This window comes from Xenopus laevis, chromosome 3L (assembly GCF_017654675.1).
Source record: "Xenopus laevis strain J_2021 chromosome 3L, Xenopus_laevis_v10.1, whole genome shotgun sequence".
Classification (NCBI taxonomy): Eukaryota; Metazoa; Chordata; class Amphibia; order Anura; family Pipidae; genus Xenopus; species Xenopus laevis.
The window spans coordinates 150,459,193-150,479,658 of NC_054375.1; the positions used below are offsets into that span (position 1 = coordinate 150,459,193).

General features: G+C 41.2%; 1 protein-coding gene across 4 annotated transcripts; it reads left to right on the forward strand.

Moving 5' to 3' along the window:
- Nucleotides 1-97: 97 nt before the first annotated feature.
- Nucleotides 98-20,252, forward strand: gtf2f1.L (general transcription factor IIF subunit 1 L homeolog). Of its 4 annotated transcripts, none has more exons than XM_018250819.2 (14): nucleotides 98-217; nucleotides 2,671-2,710; nucleotides 3,575-3,621; nucleotides 5,713-5,785; nucleotides 7,422-7,615; nucleotides 9,549-9,719; nucleotides 9,903-10,114; nucleotides 12,162-12,306; nucleotides 12,712-12,770; nucleotides 13,042-13,158; nucleotides 18,056-18,129; nucleotides 18,507-18,648; nucleotides 19,613-19,736; nucleotides 19,815-20,252. In XM_018250819.2, the coding sequence occupies exons 2-14, from the start codon at nucleotides 2,699-2,701 to the stop codon at nucleotides 20,017-20,019; spliced, it is 1,575 nt and encodes a 524-aa protein (XP_018106308.1). In that variant the 5' UTR covers nucleotides 98-217; nucleotides 2,671-2,698; the 3' UTR covers nucleotides 20,020-20,252.
- The last annotated feature ends 214 nt before the right edge of the window (nucleotides 20,253-20,466 follow it).

Below are 20,466 nucleotides of genomic sequence, written 5' to 3' on the forward strand. Positions count from 1 at the left end.
ATATATGGTTTTGCTCCTCCTTGTACCAGCCGCTTAGCTGTAGCCTTATGTTACTGAGGCAATCAGCATTCCCGAGCTACTTTTGTTGCCCGTATGAAATATGGCTGCTGCCTACGAACTTCCTTCCTTTTTTTCCCTGGCGCTACGTAGAGACGCTGCGCCGGAAGTACAAGCGAGCCGGTGACCGGAAGCGACTGGGAGAGACTTCAGTGTTCAGGTGAGCGTTGTGGTTTATTGTATGTATGCGACTGATGTATTCGTGTGCTCTGCTGCTTTACATTGGGCAGATACACCTGAGGGCTTGTATTTCCTCTGCTCAATGATCTTTACACGCTGCTCTTATTAGGTGCATAATAATGCAGTAACACAATTACTACTCCAGGGTCCTTTGTGCAGTGTATCTCTACACACACTCTGTGTTATTATCTGTACTTCCCAGCATTAGGCTTCTGCTTACTCTCTCCATGCTTAAATGGGGTTGTTCACCTTTGAGTTAACGTATAGTATGATGTAGAGAGGGATATTCTGAGTCAATTAGCAATTGGTTTTCATTTTTTATTATTTGAGGTTTTTTACTTATTTAGCTTTTTATTCAGCAGCTATTCAATTTCATTGGTTACTAGGGTCCAAATTCCCCTAGCAACCATACACTGATTTGAATAAGAGACTGGAATATGAATAGGAGAGGCTTGAATAGAAAGATGAGGAATAAAAAGCAGCAATGACAATACATTTGTAGCCTTACAGAGCATTTGTTTTTTAGATGGGGTCAGTGACCCCAGTTTGAAAGCTGGAAAGAATCAGAAGAAAAAGTAAAAGAACAATAAAAAGGAATTGAAAAGTTGCTTAGAATTGGTCACTCTATAACATACTAAAAGTAAACTTAAAGGTGAACCACCCCTTTAACTTACAGACATAGGGAAAAGATCAGGCAAACAAGGGCAATTCTACAATATCTATATAACCAGCTTATTTCCCATTATAGAACTGCTGTGCTTTTATTAGACACATACAGCAGCACTGTGTATTCACTGAAGTGTCCTTCACAAGTAGGAATGCACAGAATCCAGTGTTCGGCCGAATCCTCGAGCCTGGCAGAACTGAATCCGAAAACCTTAAAACCATGTGACTTTTTGTCACAAAGCAAGGAAGTAAAAAATAATTCCCCTCCCTGATTTACATATTCAAATTAGGGGTTGGATTCGGCTGACTCTTTCACAAAGGATTCGGGGGTTCAGCCGAATCCACAATAGTGGATTCGGTGCATCCCTATAAGATTGTTTTGCTTATGGACACATATATTAAAGGGGATGTAAAGGCAAAAAAATTAAATCCAATTTTTACTTTCTCTAATGAAAAAGAAACCTATCTCCAATATACTTTAATTAAAAAATGTGTACCATTTTTATAAGAAACCTGACTGTATGCAGTGAAATTCCCCCTTCGTTTTACTTGCTCTTACTGCTGTGGATAGGAAACTTCAGACGGTCCCTAACTGCTCTGCAGGGAAACAATCTTACTTTCAAACAGCAGGGGGAGCCCTTGCCTTACTTCCCAGAACTTGAGCAGCTTTGTTTGTCTCACAGCAGTTATCCAGCAATCTATATGCTAAAATAGTCTTTTGACTTTCTTGGGTGCACGCAACAATGTATGTTCACCAGGAAGTGATAATGATACTTTGTTTTTAGCTTGAAAAAGGATCTGTTGTATCTAAAATGTTGCTATGCTACTGTTGGAATAAAAGCGGTTTTAATACCAAATTGGAGTGCTGCAATTCGTGTATATATTGAATGCAGCTTTGTTTGTCTCCCTGTAAAGCAGTTGATGACCGTGTAGAGATTCGTATCCACAGACCCAGTGCAGTTTGTATATTCTGATTGTTAATCGGTCTTGCTGTATCGGCTTCTATGGCAGAAATTATTTGACTTTGTTTTGATAATTTATGACGATCCCTAAGCTTAACCTCCCAACTGAAGCCCAGACCACACTGAGCATGTGCATGGTCTTGGTCTTGTAAATCTGTTTAATAAAGTTACAAGATGGTGACCCCCTGTGGCCAATTTTATTAGGCTTCTGGTGAAGTAATTTCATGTTTATGTTAAATATATATGTGTGTGTGTGTGTGTGTGTGTGTGTGTGTGTGTGTGTGTCACCTTTGCTGTTCATCTGTCATCGGCTTATACTGAGCTTTGTCGTGCCTGTAACTGTCTGAGTTTAACAGGCAACCCCTCCTCATGTCTGTGATCCAGATCTCTGCATATAATGTCTATTAGTTCATACAAATCTGTGTGTGTATGTATGTTTGTATGTGTGTGTGTGTATTAGGGGATGCACCGAATCCAGGATTCGGTTCGGGATTCGGCCTTTTTCAGCAGGATTCGGATTCGGCCGAATCCTTCTGCCTGGCCAATCCGAATCCTAATTTGCATATGCATATGCAAATTAGGAGCGGGAGGGAAATTGCGTGACTTTTTGTCAGAAAACAAGGAAGTAAAAAATGTTTTCCCCTTCCTACCCCTAATTTGCATATGCAAATTAGGGTTCGGATTCGGTTCGGTATTCGGCCGAATCTTTCGTGAAGGATTCGGGGGTTCGGCCGAATCCAAAAAAGTGGATTCGGTGCATCCCTAGTGTGTATTGATACAGACAAGTGATTTATGTCTCTTACAGATCCCAAGGGAACCTGCTGTGAGAAGCGATGGCATCGCTGGTAAGTGTCTCCTATTATTGTACAAGTGCCTGTTTCAGTTAACTTTTAGGGGCAGATTTACTAAGCTCGAGTGAATAGTTCGAATGGAAAAAAATTCTAATTTCAAAGTATCTTTTTGGGTACTTCGACCATCGAATTGATCGAATAGAATGATTCGAAGTAAAAATCCTTCGACCGATCGCTTAAAATCGTTCGATTTAATGATTTTTATTCGATTGAACAATTGAAGCTTTTGCGCTAAAATCCTTCGAATGCGATATTCGAAGGATTTTACTTTGAGGGTCGAATTCGAGGGTTTTTTAACCCTCGAAATTTGACCCTTGATAAATCTGCCCCATAGTATGATGTAGAGAGGGATATTCTGAGACAATTTCCAATTGGTTTTAGATTTCTATTATTTATGGTTTTTGAGTTATTTAGCTTTTTATTCAGCAGCTCTCTAGTTTCAGCAGTCTGGTTGCTAGGATTTGTGGTTGATTTTGTTTTCCCTCCCGCCCCTAATTTGCATATTCAAATTAGGGTTCGGCCTGGCAGAAGGATTCGGCCAAATCTGAATCCTGCTGTAAAAGGTCGAATCTCCCTCCTAATGATGCATTTTGAAAAAGACAAGTTTTCCCATGACAGTATCCCTTTAATAACCTTTATTTCTTTAACCCCCACTTGTCTCCCAGTCCGGTGCCAGTTTCTATAGCCCGACTCACGCAAGTAGCGCCACAAGCCTTGGCGTCTAAAATGAACCAACATTTCCTCCATCTTTGGCCCCTGTTATTTTTATATCTTTCTATCAGTGATGGATTTCTGAATTCAGTAATGGCAGTTCCTTCTCTTGTCTCTCTATTCATTTCAACTGTCATTTCCCCGTAGGGCACCAGCGGTCAGTCTGTTACAGAGTATGTTGTGCGTGTCCCCAGGTAAGTAACAAGCTTTGTATATGTGAGTGTCAGACAAATAAAGCTTCAGCCTATTACTAGTGTATATGTGAGTGTCAGACAAATAAAGCTTCAGTCTATTACTAGTGTATATGTGAGTGTCAGACAAATAAAGCTTCAGCCTATTACTAGTGTATATGTGAGTGTCAGGCAAATAAAGCTTCAGCCTATTACTAGTGTATATGTGAGTGTCAGACAAATAAAGCTTCAGTCCTATTACTAGTGTATATGTGGAGTGTCAGACCAAATAAAGCTTCAGTCTATTACTAGTGTATATGTGAGTGTCAGGCAAATAAAGCTTCAGCCTATTACTAGTGTATATGTGAGTGTCAGGCAAATAAAGCTTCAGCCTATTACTAGTGTATATGTGAGTGTCAGGCAAATAAAGCTTCAGTCTATTACTAGTGTATATGTGAGTGTCAGACAAATAAAGCTTCAGTCTATTACTAGTGTATATGTGAGTGTCAGACAAAATAAGCTTCAGTCTATTACTAGTGTATATGTGAGTGTCCAGGCAAATAAAGCTTCAGCCTATTACTAGTGTATATGTGAGTGTCAGGCAAATAAAGCTTCAGCCTATTACTAGTGTATATGTGAGTGTCAGACAAATAAAGCTTCAGTCTATTACTAGTGTATATGTGAGTGTCAGACAAATAAAGCTTCAGTCTATTACTAGTGTATATGTGAGTGTCAGACAAATAAAGCTTCAGCCTATTACTAGTGTATATGTGAGTGTCAGACAAATAAAGCTTCAGTCTATTACTAGTGTATATGTGAGTGTCAGACAAATAAAGCTTCAGTCTATTACTAGTGTATATGTGTGTCAGACAAATAAGCTTCATATTACTAGTGTATATGTGAGTGTCAGACAAATAAAGCTTCAGTCTATTACTAGTGTATATGTGAGTGTCAGGCAAATAAAGCTTCAGTCTATTACTAGTGTATATGTGAGTGTCAGGCAAATAAAGCTTCAGCCTATTACTAGTGTATATGTGAGTGTCAGACAAATAAAGCTTCAGTCTATTACTAGTGTATATGTGAGTGTCAGACAAAAGCTTCAGTCTATTACTAGTGTATATGTGAGTGTCAGGCAAATAAAGCTCAGCCTATTACTAGTGTATATGTGAGTGTCAGACAAATAAAGCTTCAGCCTATTACTAGTGTATATGTGAGTGTCAGACAAATAAAGCTTCAGTCTATTAGTCAGAATAAAGCTTCAGTCTATTACTAGTGTATATGTGAGTGTCAGACAAATAAAGCTTCAGATTACTAGTGTACTATGTGTCAGACAATAAAAGCTTCAGTCTATTACTAGTGTATATGTGAGTGTCAGACAAATAAAGCTATCAGTCTATTACTAGTGTATATGTGAGTGTCAGACAAAATAAAGCTTCAGTCTATTACTAGTGTATATGTGAGTGTCAGACAAATAAAGCTTCAGTCTATTACTAGTGTATATGTGAGTGTCAGACAAATAAAGCTTCAGTCTATTACTAGTGTATATGTGAGTGTCAGACAAATAAAGCTTCAGTCTATTACTAGTGTATATGTGAGTGTCAGGCAAATAAAGCTTCAGTCTATTACTAGTGTATATGTGAGTGTCAGACAAATAAAGCTTCAGTCTATTACTAGTGTATATGTGAGTGTCAGACAAATAAAGCTTCAGTCTATTACTAGTGTATATGTGAGTGCACACTTGTATAGTGGTCTTGTCTTTCCCCAGCCTGGTAACTCAAATAGACAATCTTCAAATGCAAAATTAGAAACAAACGAAGAACCCGCAGTACTTAGTTTGTAATCAACCTTTATTGGTGCAGTATCACAACATTTTGGGAACTTGTCCTCTTTCTCAAGTTCCCAAAACATGTTGAAGATTGAAATCACGCAGTGGATGGTCTGTGTCATTCCCTTGATTCCCTACTGCTATTTCTATAATAACTCAAATAGACAACTCTGTTCATATCTGTGTCTGAGGATTATAGTCTCAGCCTGTACCCATGTTATCCTTCCCCTGTTTAATGTGTTTATCTCCATTCATAACCAATGCATTTTTTTCTCCTCTCTGTCCATCAGGAACCCGAGTAAGAGATACAGTCTCATGGCATTTAATGCTGCTGACAAAGTGGATTTCTCCACATGGAACCAGGTAAAGGATTCCAGCTCTATATAAAGGCCCACTATACCCTGCCTGCATTGTTTATACGATGTGTGCCATCCTGATTACAGTGTAATACAGGTATGGGATCCATTATCCGTAAACCTATTATCCAGAAAGCTTGGGGCCAACTCTCATAGACTCTATTTTATCCATGTAATCCAAAAATGATTTCCTTTTTCTCTGTAATAATAAAACTTAAAGGAAAGGCTAAAATTAAGTAAGCTTTATCAGAAAGGTCTATATAAATTAGGGATGCACTGAATCCAGGATTCGGATTCGGCTGAAACCTTCTGCCTGGCCAATCCGAATCCTAATTTGCATATGCAAATTAGGGTCGGGGAGGGAAGTCACGTGACTTTGTCACTAAGCAAGGAATTAGAAATTGTTAGCCCCTTCCCACCCCTAATTTGCATATGCAAATTCAGATTCGGTTCGGTACTGGGCTGTATCTTTCGCGAAGGTTTCGGGGGTTCGGCCGAATCCAAAATAGTGGATCGGTGCATCCCTAATATATATATACCAGTAAACCCTCAAAGTAATGCTGCTCTGAGTCCTCTGTCAAAAAAACGGCACATTTCTTTCCTTCTATTGTGTACTCATGGGCTTCTGTATCAGACTTCCTGTTTTCATCTTAAACCTCCAGGGCTAGGGCTTGAGCATGCTCAGTTTGTTCCTCTCCCCCTCCCTGCTGTTATCTGAGCCCAGAGCTATGAGTGAGCAGGGAGAGACTCAGGCAGGAAGTGAGGTCACACCAAACTAATCTGGCAGCTGCTATCCTAAACAAACAGAGCTTCTAGAGCTGTTTACTCAGTTATGGTAAAGAATTCTGCAGAATAAATAGTCTTATAGCTTGCACTATTGTGGCTAATCTATTGGCAATATACTGCTTCGGTAGCTTTCCTTTAAGACATGAAGATCCAAATTACGGAAAGACCCTTATCCGGAAACCTCCAGGTCCCGAGCATTCTGGATTACAGGTCCCATACCTACACTCACAAGCCAGAAATGCACACACACCTCTCCCTATCTTAGATGATTTAGCCCTGGAAGGCAGGAATCTCATTGGAGTCTCCTGTAAATCTAATTAATATATAATAATATAACCAATTTTAGGCTGTGTATGGTAGACTAATGAATGTGACATTTTGACACCATGTTACAACTAAGACACAGATCAGAACTTTACATGGGCCAAACTGAAGAAATGCGTGACTGCATATGTGTGCATGACTGCAGCTTAAAGGGGTGGTTCACCTTTCCGTTAACATTTAGTATGTTATAGAATGGCCAATTCTAAGCAACTTTTCAATTGGTCTTCCTTATTTATTGTCTATAGTTTTTTTAATTATTTGTCTCACTGACTCCATCTAAAACAAATGCTCTGTAAGGCTACAAATGTATTGTTAAAGCTAGTTTTTATTACTCCTCTTTCTACTCAGGCCTCTCCTATTCATATTCCAGTTTCTGACTGGAGAGCTTCTGAATAAAAAGCTAAATAACTCAAAAACCACAAATGAAAACCAATTGCAAATTGTCTCAGAATATCAATCTCCACATCATACTAAAAGTGAATTTAAAGGTGAACAAGACCTTTAAATGTGATGGGTTACTGTCATTTATTCAGGCTCGCATGGAACGCGACCTGAGTGCCAAAAAGATGTATCAGGAAGAGGAGATGCCGGAATCTGGGGCTGGCAGTGAGTATAACCGCAAACAGAGGGAGGAATCCAGGAGGAAGAAATATGGGATCATTTTAAGAGAGTTCAAAGTAGACGACCAGCCCTGGATTCTGAGGGTGAATGGCAAGGCAGGACGCAAGTAAGTGAGCAATGAAAAGAGTAGACTTAGGGGCAGATTTATCAATGTACGTTTAGAGCTTAAAGGGATATTGTCATGGGAAAAAAAAATGTTTTCAAAATGAATCAGTTAATAGTGCTGCTCCAGCAGAATTCTGCACTGAAATCCATTTCTCAAAAGAGCAAACAGATTTTTTTATATTCAATTTTGAAATCTGACATGGGGCTAGACATTTTGTCAATTTCCCAGCTGCCCCCGGTCATGTGACTTGTGCCTGCACTTTAGGAGAGAACTGCTTTCTGGCAGGCTGCTGTTTTTCCTTCTCAATGTAACTGAATGTGTCCCAGTGAGACATGGGTTTTTACTATTGAGTGTTGTTCTTAGATCTACCAGGCAGCTGTTATCTTGTGTTAGGGAGCTGTTATCTGGTTACCTTCCCATTGTTCTTTTGTTTGGCTGCTGGGGGGGGAAAGGGAGGGGGGTGATCTCACTCCAACTTGCAGTACAGCAGTAAAGAGTGATTGAAGTTTATCAGAGCACAAGTCATATGACTTGGGGCAGCTGGGAAATTGACAATATGTCTAGCCTCATGTCAGATTTCAAAATTGAATATAAAAAAATCATTTGAGAAATGGATTTCAGTGCAGAATTCTGCTGGAGCAGCACTATTAAGTGATTCATTTTGAAAAAAAAAATTTTCCCATGACAGTATCCCTTTAATAAATAAAAACTCACCCAAATGGCGAGTTCTAACTTTCACCCATTGATGATCAATACAATTCTAAAAATCCCATAGGAATGGATAGAACGTGGGTGAGTTTTTATCGATTAAAGGAACAGTAACACCAAAAAATTAAAAGGTTTTAAAGCAATTATAATACAATGTAGTGTTGCCCTTCACTGGTACAACTGCTGTTTGCTTCAGAAACTCTACTATAGTTCATATAAACAAGCTGCTGTGTAGCCATGGGGGCAGCCATTTAAGCACAGGATACACAGTAGATAACAGATAAGTACTACTATAGTTTATATAAACAAGCTGCTGTGTAGCCATGGGGGCAGCCATTCAAGCACAGGATACACAGTAGATAACAGATAAGTACTACTATAGTTTATATAAACAAGCTGCTGTGTAGCCATGGGGGCAGCCATTCAAGCACAGGATACACAGTAGATAACAGATAAGTACTACTATAGTTTATATAAAGCTGCTGTGTAGTCATGGGGACAGCCATTCAAGCACAGGATACACAGTAGATAACAGATAAGTACTACTATAGTTTATATAAACAAGCTGCTGTGTAGCCATGGGGGCCGCCATTCAAGCACAGGATACACAGTAGATAACAGATAAGTACTACTATAGTTTATATAAACAAGCTGTTGTGTAGCCACTGGGGCAGCCATTCAAGCACAGGATACACAGTAGATAACAGATAAGTTCTACTATAGTTTATACGAACAAGCTGCTGTGTAGCCATGGGAACAGCCATTCAAGCACAGGATACACAGTAGATAACAGATAAATACTACTATAGTTTATACGAACAATCTGCTGTGTAACCATGGGGACAGCAATTCAAAGGAGAAAATGTTCTGTAGTATACAATGGCATTCTTCAGAACTTATCTGTCCCCATGGTTACACAGCAGCTTGTTTCTATAAACTATAGTAGTCTTTCTGAAGCAAACACACTAGATTTAACATTGCAGGGTAACATTATATCGTCATTCATTTTAAACTCTTTCATTTTTTGGTGTTACTGTTCCTTTAAGCGCTAAACTCACATTTTGATAAATCTGCCCCTTAGACTTAAGTCACTGCATGAGGGGCTAGTACGCCCTCTCCCCCTACCACTGGGGGTGAAGCTTTTGCACAAGATCATTTATTTATATTTTTCTACTACTGGGGGTGAAGCTTTTGCACAATATCCGTTATTTCACTGTCCCTGCAGGTATAAAGGTGTGAAGAAGGGTGGAGTGACGGAAAATGCCTCTTACTTCATCTTCACACAGTGCGCAGATGGAGCATTTGAAGCATTTCCAGTCTCCAACTGGTATAATTTCACTCCAGTTGCCAAACATCGCACGCTGACAGCTGAGGAGGCCGAGCAGGAGTGGGAAAGGTAACCGGGCTGAGCAAATAAGGCAGAGGGTGAATATATCCAGTCTGGCTCCACCCACACTGTATAACCTTATTCGGGTATTTGAGCATTCACATCCGCTTTGCATTGGTTCGTGTATAAAATGTGATTGTGAGGCCCATAGTTCAGCTTCATTTATCATTTGTCATTTATGTCTTTCAACAGACGCAACAAAGTACTCAATCATTTCACCATTATGCAGCAGCGTCGCCTGAAGGACCAGGTGGGAGATGAAGATGAAGACGAGGAAGGTGGAGGAAAATTGGAAAAAGGAGGAAAAGGCAAGAAAAAGAAGAAAAAAAGTGACCTTAAAATCCACGATCTAGAGGATGACCTTGAATTGAGCTCCACTGAAAGCGAGAACAGTGATGAGGAGGGTAAGTTATTGTGGAGCAACAAAGGGGTAAGGAGAGAGTGGGGATGGAATTAGGGAGTGAGGGAGAAGAGCAATTGTATATCAGTAACATATTTTCACCCATCTGTTCCACTTCAGGACTTTAAAGGAGAACTAAAGAAGTAGCTAGAAATGTTGTACATGATGTTTTGTGCTTCTGTACCAGCCCAAGGCAACCACAGCCCTTTAGCAGTAAATATCTGTGTCTCCAAAGATGCCCCAGTAGCTCCCCATCTTCTTTTCTGCTGATTCACTGCACATGCTCTGTGCTGCTGTCACTTACTGAGCTTAGGGAGCCACTCACAATATACAGTACACATAGAATAGAAATGTCACAATATAAGGCTGATTAGTAATTAATACAGATAATTACTACATGGCAGCACAGAAACCAGTGCAATTAGCATCAGAATTGAATAATCAGCAAACCTGTAGCATCAGCTTATATTACAGCCAGGGAAGCTCATTTTCTGCTGGATAATTAGTGACGAGCCCTAAGCTTAGCTTCTCAACAGCCAATCAGAGCCCACTGAGCATGTGAGTGTCACAGACACTTTCCAAGATGGTGACCCCCTGTGACAAGTTTGAAGTCCTGGATCATTGCTGCTATTGACAAGCTGAAACTTTAGCCTTGTGCAATAAGTTCACTATATAAAATATGGCATTTTTAGCCACATTAATTTTTAGGGTTTAGTTCTCCTTTAAAGCTATTAACCCAGATATGAAGTAAAGTGAGCACTGTGCAGTTTCATTCTCTACAGCGGTGTCTGACCTGTTAGCAATTTAAAGGGGCTGTTCACCTTCCAACACTTTTTCCAGTTCAGTTGGTTTCAGACAGTTCATCAGAAATAAAGACTTTTTCCAATTACTTTGTTTTTCTAACATTGAAGTGTAAAGTTTAATTTTTCACCTTCTAAAGCGGCTTTGAAGGTGTAAACTTGTATAAATTGATACATTTAGTTGATACATTTCTTATCTTTGTCCCTGCTGAGCAGAATCTCTGGTTTCATTACAGGCAACTGTTAGACTTGATACAATAGTCGCTAATACTCCAGAGATGCTGCTGAGAAATGGATCAACTAAATGTTGCAGAACTGTAACAGTTCAGAGTCTGCACCTGAATTACTGAGCTGTCAGACTCAGACTTAGATTTTGGAAAAACTGTAAAAAAATGGAAAGCAATTGAAGAAATATTTCTGGGGAACAATATGAAAAGAATTGAACTGTGAAAAAGTGTTTTGAAGGTGAACATCCCCTTTAAAGGAGAATTCAACCCTTAACTTAAAAAACCCTACCCCCTAGAGATGTGCGGGTCGAGAATTTCTCGACCCTCCCGAACCGCACCCGGTCCAGGCCCACTCCTGCGCTCTCTTCATTGATCCGTGCCCGCCCCGCAGTGACATCACAAAAGGGGTGGAAGTTTATTAATTCCGCAGCCGGATTTTGTGCAGGAGTTGGCCCGACCCACATGTCCCGCTTACCCTACATAGACCCTCCCCCCAGCCTAAGTGTTACCCCGGGCCAAATGCCCCTAACGTTTTACTTACCCCTCGGTGCAGATTCAGGCATCAGAGTTAACGGGCGCCATCTTCAGCCGCTTCGGTAATCTTTGTAATGAGACCGGCGCTTCGGTAATTTTCGTGAGTTTCGGCACAATTGTCGTAAAACAGAAAGTTGCTCCACAGCGCATGCGCAGCGCCAATCCCATTCCGAAGATTTACTAAGAGAAGAAGGTGGTGCCCGTGAATTCCTAAGCCTGAATCTGCACCGAGGGGTAAGTAAAACGTTAGGGGCATTTGCCAGGGGTAACACTTAGGCTGGGGGGGCAGAAGGGAGGGGGTCGCTGACACTCTCTGTGAGACAGTCTCGCTGTGTGACATCATACTCCATCTCATGAGTACACACAGATTTGAGTGCTTATTAAGTCATGGTAGTATAAATGCTGATCTCCTTACAAGGACTCTCAAGAAATAGTAGGGGAGGGGGTGCAATGCACAAGATGGCTTTCATTATGGTTCCTCTGTCACCAGGAGAGAGTCGCAAAAAACCCCAAAAGAAAGTTCCGGCCAAGGGGGGTAAGAAGAAGAAGCGGAAGTCTGACGACGAGGCTCTGGAGGACAGTGACGATGGGGACTTTGAGGGACAGGAAGTAGATTACATGTCCGACGAGAGCAGGTAAGGAGAAATTATAGTAAGCGGTGGGTGGAGTTTAATGTGCAGCCTTAAAGGAACAGTGACATCAAACAATGAATCCAATGATTCGGTTTCAGGATTCGGCCTTTTTCGGGCGAAGCCTTGTGCTTGGCCGAACCGAATTTGCATATGTAAATTAGGGACAGGTAGGGAAATCGCATGACTTTTCGTCACAAAATAATTTCTTACGCTTTTTTTCCTGTCCCTAACTTGCATATGCAAATTTGGATTCGGTTCGGAATTCGGCCAAATCTTTCACCGAGGATTCGGGGATTCAGCTGTTTATGACCAGCTCCTTAGCCATGGACCATAAATAGTAAAGGACTAGAGGCTGAGTTATGTGATATATGTTATATAGTATGGATATGTTTTGTCCTTTCCTTATAGCTCTGATGAAGAGTTGCCAGGGAAGATCAAACCTGCCAAAGAGGAGGAAGGCCCTAAAGGTATTGTTTATATGTACAGTATATTGGTATTATACTATATGCATTGTGTAACATGATATATATGATCATTTCTGCTATAGGGAACTTTTTAGTGCATGCCGGGCAGAAGTGTGTTGATTGTGATAATTTAACCCTCTCCTCATTCCTATAAATCACTTTGCTTCGTGCTGCTTCCTTGTGCTCATGTGTTCGATTGTTAGATTAGCCTAATGAGAGGGAGGGTTTATTATGGGGGAATGAACTGGCCGTGTGTTGTTTGTTCTTTCCTAAGGATTAGATGAGCAGAGTGAGAGCAGTGAGGAGAGCGAGGAGGAAAAGGCTGAGGAAGAAGAAGGAGAAGAAGAGAAGAAGGCCCCCACCCCGCAAGATAATAAGAAAAAGAAGAAAGGTGAGTCACTTGATCTCCATATAGGGGTGGTTCACCTTTAAGATAACTTTAAGTATGATTTAGAGACTGATATTCTGAGACAATTTGCCATTGGTTTTCATTTTAATTTGTGTGGTTTTTGAGTTATTTAGCTTTTTATTCAGCAGCTCTTCAATTTGCATCTGAATCAATCTGGTAACTAGGGTCCAAATTACCCTAGCAACCATGAATAAGAGACTGGAATATGAATAGGAGAGGGCCTGAATAGAAGGATCAGTAATAAGAAGTAACAATAACAATACATTGGTAGCCTTACAGAAGAAAAAGGCAAATAACTATAAAAAGTAATGAAAACCAATTGAAAAGTTTCTTAGAATTGGCCGTTCTATAACATACTAACAGTTGCCTTAAAGGTGAACCACCCCTTTAAGGGGATAATGCAATAATGCAATAAAAGAGATTATATTTTCACTTTTGATCCCTAATCAGCTTCCTTTCCCCTTCAGTAATCTCATCACCCCCTTACAAAAAGTTCCCCTTTCCCATCTCTATGAAGTGATTTGTGCAGGCCTAGCTCCTGTGCCAACATAGCGTTCCTGTACATATTTATTTTAGGGCTTTAGCACACGGGCAGATTCGGGAGATTGTCGCCTGGCGACTAATCACCTCTTCTTCCCCGAACTGACTTCCACCTGCTAAAATGAAAAATCAGCTGCGCCAATGCACTCGCGGCACTTCGATTTCTGAAGTCGCCCGAAGTTTCCTCATGGGGCGATGTCGTATATTTATTTTAGCAGGGGGAAGGTAGTTCGGGAAGATTGTCGCCCAAAGTTTAACACCCTAGAATGTGGCCTGAACAGAGACAGGATTTTTATGTCCACATATGACTTTAACTAAGGGATATGACGTCTAGAAAGAAACACAGCTAAGCACAATATACATCTTAAAAGACACTTTCCTTAAGTTGATTTCGCCTCACAACAAGGTGCTGACCGTACCAATGTTTGCTTCATTGACTAAAGCTAAAGTGCTCACCCTTGGGCTTATCAATATCTGGGCTCAAGTATTATCCTTACCAGTCACAATTCTTATTTGTAGTTTATTTGTTACAATCTGGTATGGACGTGTGAAGTGGATAAGTTCTGGTTCCATATGTTATCCCACTCAGTGGAACCCTTACCTGTATCTTTACTTTTTTCTTGTCCAGTTCCTAATTTGCACTGTTGTGTTAACCTTGTCCTATTCTGTCTTGTCTACTTCAAACTATGTGTCCTGACTGAATCCAGACCCCTGGACTATTTACAACCCACCCTAATTACTTGTATTATCTCTACAAGTTATCTCTGTCTATCTGTAACTTTCTCATTTATTGCACATAAACCCTTTTTCACTGATCTAAATATATATATATATATATATATATATATATATATATATATATATATATATATATATATATATATATATATATATATATATATATATATATATATATATATATATATATATATATATATATATATATGAGATGTGCCTTTCCAGCCTTTCATTTGTATTTTGCCTGACGAAGGGGCCTGTCTGTTCCTAAAGCTTGCAATTGTTACTTATTCAGTTAGCCAATAAAAGCTATCACCAAACTTTACATCTTTCCAGGAAAGATCGGTCGTTTCAATACACACGTGTAGAGCTGTATCGTCAGATATACAGAGAGAAACATTAGAATTCTACCTGTAGCTGACGATTCAGCACCAACAATGGACGTTGTTCGGGTCCCTTCAAAGGCGCCCAATCAAAATTTTCCGGGCAGCCCAATCAAGGAGCCGACCAACATCCAAGTCTTCTGCCGATATCTGTCGGCTTGTCTCCCACCATACGCACATCGCATATCATACGAAAATTAGTTTCTACGATATTATCTTAAAGCAGATGACTGCAACAAGAATCCCCTCTAGTGACCATGACTTCATACACCACACATAGAGATCATTGCAGTGGAACCCCCTACCCTCTGGCCTTTCTCCTAGGGCCAAGCTTCGCTCCGCTGTCTCACCATGGGAACAAATGCTGATAAGAGCACCCAGGAACTGATGTACACAAAAACTGTCTCTACTGAGGGAGATTGGATTGGGGCTACATTTACTAATCAGGCTAATACAAATGGCTAGAGGTTCATCCAAAGCCTCTGTTCCACTGTCTTCCATCTAGCCAGACAAAGCTGCTCTTTCCCCCCATAATTATTGCACTTCCTCTGCTCTTTTCCCTGCCAAGTGTCCATAGCAGATTATGTAAGAGAAGTAATTGCATCAGTTTCCAAATTCCAATCCATCCTGATTGATATTTAATCTAAGGCAGGTCTGTTCCATAAGGTGCACTTGCCAGACATCTCCCATGCTCACAATTTCCATCCTCCCCGCTCCACCCCGGTCCATAAAATATCCTCCTATAACATCTGGCGTGTTTTCTTTCTGCTTTCTGAACATGCTCTGACCCATTCCATTCTAATGAAAGCCTGACGCATCCATTCACTCAGGGAATTTCTGGTGTGGAACAGGCCAAATTCATTCCTCACCTGCACTTCTCTCTCTGGGCCCTGCTCTAATCTGGCTGCTCTTCTCCACATTGTGCTCAATAGCAGGTCTACACATTACGTCTTGCTTCTTTCCATTAAAATGGGCCAAGGGTTTCATTATGTAGAACTTACACAGACTTGGTCTCCTTTCACCTGATAACGGACAAATTAGGGTGCCCTTCTCCCCGTGGGTTTTTTTGGGGCCTGCTCCCGCAGTCTTATCTGCAGTAAATTGTTAAAGAAGCATCTCCCACATATGGAACCCTTGCTTTAATATGATATGTAAAAAGGGTTTCGCAACATAAACATTTGAGAAGCAAATACAGTTAGGTCCATAAATCTTTGGACAGAGACAACTATTTATTAATTTTGGTTCTGTACATGACCACAATGAATTTTAAATAAAACAACTCAGATGCAGTTGAACTGCAGACTTTCAGCTTTAATTCAGTGGGTTGAACAAAAAGATTGCAGAAAAATGTGAGGAACTAAAGCCTTTTTTAACACAATCACTTCATTTCAGGGGCTCAAAGGTAATTGGACAATTGACTCAAAGGCTATTTCATGGGCAGGTGGGGCAATTCCTTTGTTATATCATTATCTATGAAGCAGATAAAAGCCCTGGAGTTGATTTGAGGGGGGTGATTATATGTGGAAGATTTTGCTGTGAACAGACAACATGCGGTCAAAGAAGCTCTGGAAAAACATTCTTTGGACAGATGAAACCAAGATGAACCTCTATCAGAATGATGGCAAGAAAAAAGTATGGAGAAGGTGTGGAGCAGCTGATGATCCAAAGCATAGCACAGTTGTGTATAAAACATTTGGGAGGCAGTGTGATGGCTTGGGCGTGATTGGTTGCCAGTGGCACTGGGACACTAGTGTTTATCCATCATGTGACACAGGACAGAAGCACAAGAATGAATTGTGAGCTCTTCAGAGACACTGTCTGCTCAAATCCAGCTAAATGCACTCACATTGATTGGGAGGCGTTTCATTATAACCCAAAACATAGAGCCAAAGCAACCCAGGAGTTTATTAAAGCAAAGAAGTGGAATATCATCGAATGGCCAAGTCAGTCACCTGATCTGAACCCAATTGAGCTGCATTTCACTTGTTGAAGACTAAACTTGGGACAGAAAGTCCCACAAACAAACAGCAAGTGAAAGAAGCGGCTGCAGTAAAGGCCTGGCAGAGCATTAAAGGGGACCTGTCACCCTAAGAAATAATTTCAAATTCTTTTCTATCATGTTAGTTGAGCAAAATAAACTTTACTTACACTGTATTTATTATTTAAATTTTGTTTCCTTCTGTCTTGGAATTATACAATCACAGCAAGCAGGCAGCTGCCATTTTGTGGACACGGTTATTAAGGGAAATTGTGTATCACCCCAAAATCTTGTGTATGAACCAGAATGAGGGACCTAATGTCCATGTGCAGTGCCCTACACAATTATAGAGCCTGAGGAGGGAAGGGGGAATGTGAGGAGCGCAGTGACGTGTAGGAAGTACTGAATGGAAAGTGAAAGTAATTGACTGCCCCTCCTCTATGCCACGGGCATAGAGGAGGGGCAGGTAATATTTGATTGACAGTTTAGATATTAAAACACCTTTATAACAGGTATGGATGTTTTAATGAAAATTTTTTTTGTGGTTTCATATTTAATTTGCAAAGGACTTTCATTATGCAGTTTTTTATGTGTAGGTGACAGGTCCACTTTAAACAGGAGCAAACCCAGAATCTGGTGATGTCCATGAGTTCAAGACTTCAGCCCGTCATTGCCAGCAAAGGCTTTTCAACCAACTATTAGAAATAAACATTTTATTTTCAGTTTTTTAATTTGTCCACTTACTTTTGAGACCCTGAAATGAAGTGATTGTGTTAAAAAAAAAAAAAAAAAAGGCTTTATTTCCTCAAATTTTTCTGCAATCTTTTTGTTCAACCCACTGAATTAAAGCTGAAAGTCTGCAGTTCAACTGCATCTGAGTTGTTTCATTTAAAATTCATTGTGTTCATGTACAGAACCAAAATTAGAAAAAAAAGTTGTCTCTGTCCAAAGATTTATGGACCTAACTGTATATCCGATATCAGTGTATTTTCCCTAATTTTAATCTAATAGACAAGAGTCATGAATAACCTGTACATTTTCTACGTCCTTTCTATGTCTATGACCCTTCTAATATCCTGATTACTTACAATGGGGGGTACATTATTCCATAGACAAACAACTTACAGCCCTTTGGCTATCAATTTGATGCTGAATGTTGTAGCTTAGACACATGTAGAACTTCCAGTCTTCTTATTTCATAATCCCCTTTATTTATTCTGCTGCTTGACTTTCTTCCAAGGAGACAGCAGTGATGAATCGGAGACATCTGAGGACAGCGATATTGATGGAGCTTCATCGTCCCTCTTTATGCAGGTAAGTTGGTGCAGGTTAGTGTCTCTAGTATGTCATTGCTCACACATGGGAGTCTTCTTGGGCAGCAGCAGAAGCCTTATTTTGTTTAATATTTTTTCTTTATATTAGGCTGATGAATTGTGCTTTGTACAGTGGTACATATGGTTTTATAGTATCTCTCTGTACAGGCTAAGCACAAACTAAGGGGGCTGTTCCTGCTGAATCATGCTAATTAGGGGAATACCTATTATATAACTTAGGTGGATGTTATTGCTAAACCTGAAGTAGGGCTTCCTGCTAATGCTGTGCCTTAATGGTTGCATTTTCAGCCGGCCACCTATGGCTCTATAGCCGTTTCATCCGCTACAAACACTCTCTCTTGTTTTCATTCGTTTCAGAAAAAGAAGACCCCGCCCAAGAAGGATAAGAAAGGGGGCTCCAACAGCAGCTCTAGAGGGAACAGCAGACCAGGAACCCCATCTCCAGACACAGGAAACACATCCAGCACCCTGAGAGCTGCAGCAAGTAAACTAGAACAAAGTCAGTGTAGCACATGGTTTTTCTTGTGTTCATTTTGTAGGGCCTGTACAACTTTATATTCTGTGAGGACACAATTCCTTTCCCTTTGGGGGTGGCAAATGGATTCCTGTTCTCTGTGGGAGGGGCTGGTACACATCCGTCCCCTCTGAAAGGAGCTACATGCATCAGTTCTCTCTGGACAGAGCTGGTGCATAAAGATTTCCTCTGGGCAGGCCCTCACCCTTTGCCTCTAGAAAGGATGTCCTGCATCTTTGCCTCTGCTGTAGCCGCAATCCTTTGCCTCTGTTGTAGCCGCAATCCTTTGCCTCTGCTGTAGCCGCATCCTTTGCCTCTGCTGTAGCCGCATCCTTTGCCTCTGCTGTAGCCGCATCTTTTGCCTCTGCTGTAGCCGCATCTTTTGCCTCTGCTGTAGCCGCATCTTTTGCCTCTGCTGTAGCCGCATCCTTTGCCTCTGCTGTAGCCGCATCCTTTGCCTCTGCTGTAGCCGCATCCTTTGCCTCTGCTGTAGCCGCATCCTTTGCCTCTGCTGTAGCCGCATCCTTTGCCTCTGCTGTAGCCGCATCCTTTGCCTCTGCTGTAGCCGCATCCTTTGCCTCTGCTGTAGCCGCATCCTTTGCCTCTGCTGTAGCCGCATCCTTTGCCTCTGCTCTGCTGTAGCCGCATCCTTTGCCTCTGCTCTGCTATAACCGCATCCTTTGCCTCTGCTCTGCTGTAGCCGCATCCTTTGCCTCTGCTTTAGCCGCATCCTTTGCCTCTGCTCTGCAATAGCCGCATCCTTTGCCTCTGCTTTAGCCGCATCCTTTGCCTCTGCTCTGCAATAGCCGCTTCCTTTGCCTCTGGGGCAGGCCTCTCCTACATTCTTTGACTCTGGGGTGGGATTGATGCTTTGTCTCCATCATCAGCACTCGTGATTATTTCTTCTTTCTCCTCTTTTGCTCCATATATTGTCTCTCCCGCTTCTCAGGCAAACGAGGAACAGTCTCGAACACTCCTGCGGCGAAACGTCTCAAGATGGAAGCGGGGCCGCAGAACACTTCTGGCAAATCCACTCCTCAGCCACAGTCTGGGAAGTCTACCCCCAGCAGCGGGTAAGGCTCAGTCGATATCTAGGCAATGCACTTCAGCTTTATTACCGTGTGACTAATGCAACTTTGTCGCTTGTGCAGGGACATTCAGTTGACAGAGGAAGCTGTTCGCCGGTACTTGACCCGCAAGCCCATGACAACTAAAGACCTTCTGAAGAAATTCCAAACCAAAAAGACAGGTCTGAGCAGTGAGCAAACAGTGAATGTGCTGGCCCAGATCCTAAAGAGACTGAACCCAGACCGGAAGGTTGTGCACGACAAGATGCACTTTTACCTTAAGGAGTGACCTGCTTGTGCATCACACACTGCAGGCACCTGTATATTTGTATAGAGTATGTACACACAGCCCCTACAGAGAACTGCGCAGCACATTGTGTGCAACTGTCAGTGCATGAGTGTGGGGCTGTGACAGTTGGGTGCAGCTGCCAGTTGTGGACATTAGTGAATGGTTTTTCTAATGGGTTTAGGACCAAGAGCCACATGTTAAAGGTAAAAATAAAGTTGTGTGTTTTTTTAGTATGTTCTGTGTTTGGACTTAATTATAGATTAGGGATGCACTGAATCCAGGATTCGGTTTGGGATTCGGCCTTTTTCAGCAGGATTCGGATTCGGCCCAATCCTTCTGCCCAGCCGAACTGAATCGGAATACTAGTTTGCATATGCAAATTAGGGGCGGAGAGGGAAATCACGTGACTTTTTATCACAAAACAAGGAAGTAAAAAATGGTTTCCCC